This window comes from Phaethon lepturus, unplaced genomic scaffold (genome assembly GCF_000687285.1).
Source record: "Phaethon lepturus isolate BGI_N335 unplaced genomic scaffold, ASM68728v1 scaffold46467, whole genome shotgun sequence".
Lineage (NCBI taxonomy): Eukaryota > Metazoa > Chordata > Aves > Phaethontiformes > Phaethontidae > Phaethon > Phaethon lepturus.
This window is the reverse complement of record NW_010553456.1, coordinates 14,489-14,741: the sequence shown is the minus strand read 5'-3', so window position 1 is coordinate 14,741 and position 253 is coordinate 14,489. Positions and strand designations below refer to the sequence as shown.

The following is a 253-nucleotide window of genomic DNA, read 5'->3' as shown; positions in this document are numbered from 1 at the left end:
GGAAGCACCCCTCGGGACACAGGACACCCGCAGGCCCCCAGCAGCAGTGACCCAACAGGCATGGAGCTGGATGAGGCCTCTGAGGTCAGCGCCCGCCTAGGCAGGACCAAGGATGCAGATGATGAACCCTCGGAGATCCAAGGCCTGCTGGCCCAGCTCGAGACCCTCGACCCCAACCTCTGCGACGACACACCCACCTCAGAGTGGGGCCCACTGCCTTCCTCGAGCACTGGCACAGCCCCTCTGGGGGGCA

General features: G+C 66.4%; 1 protein-coding gene across 1 annotated transcript in view; it reads left to right on the top strand.

Moving 5' to 3' along the window:
- The first annotated feature begins 60 nt into the window (after positions 1-60).
- The window catches only part of APBA3 (amyloid beta (A4) precursor protein-binding, family A, member 3), a 5,705-nt gene continuing 5,512 nt past the window's right edge, over positions 61-253 (top strand). The window contains exon 1 of the mRNA XM_010291541.1: positions 61-203. Coding sequence (XP_010289843.1) covers positions 61-203 — 143 coding nt within the window. The remainder of the gene's footprint in view (positions 204-253) is intronic.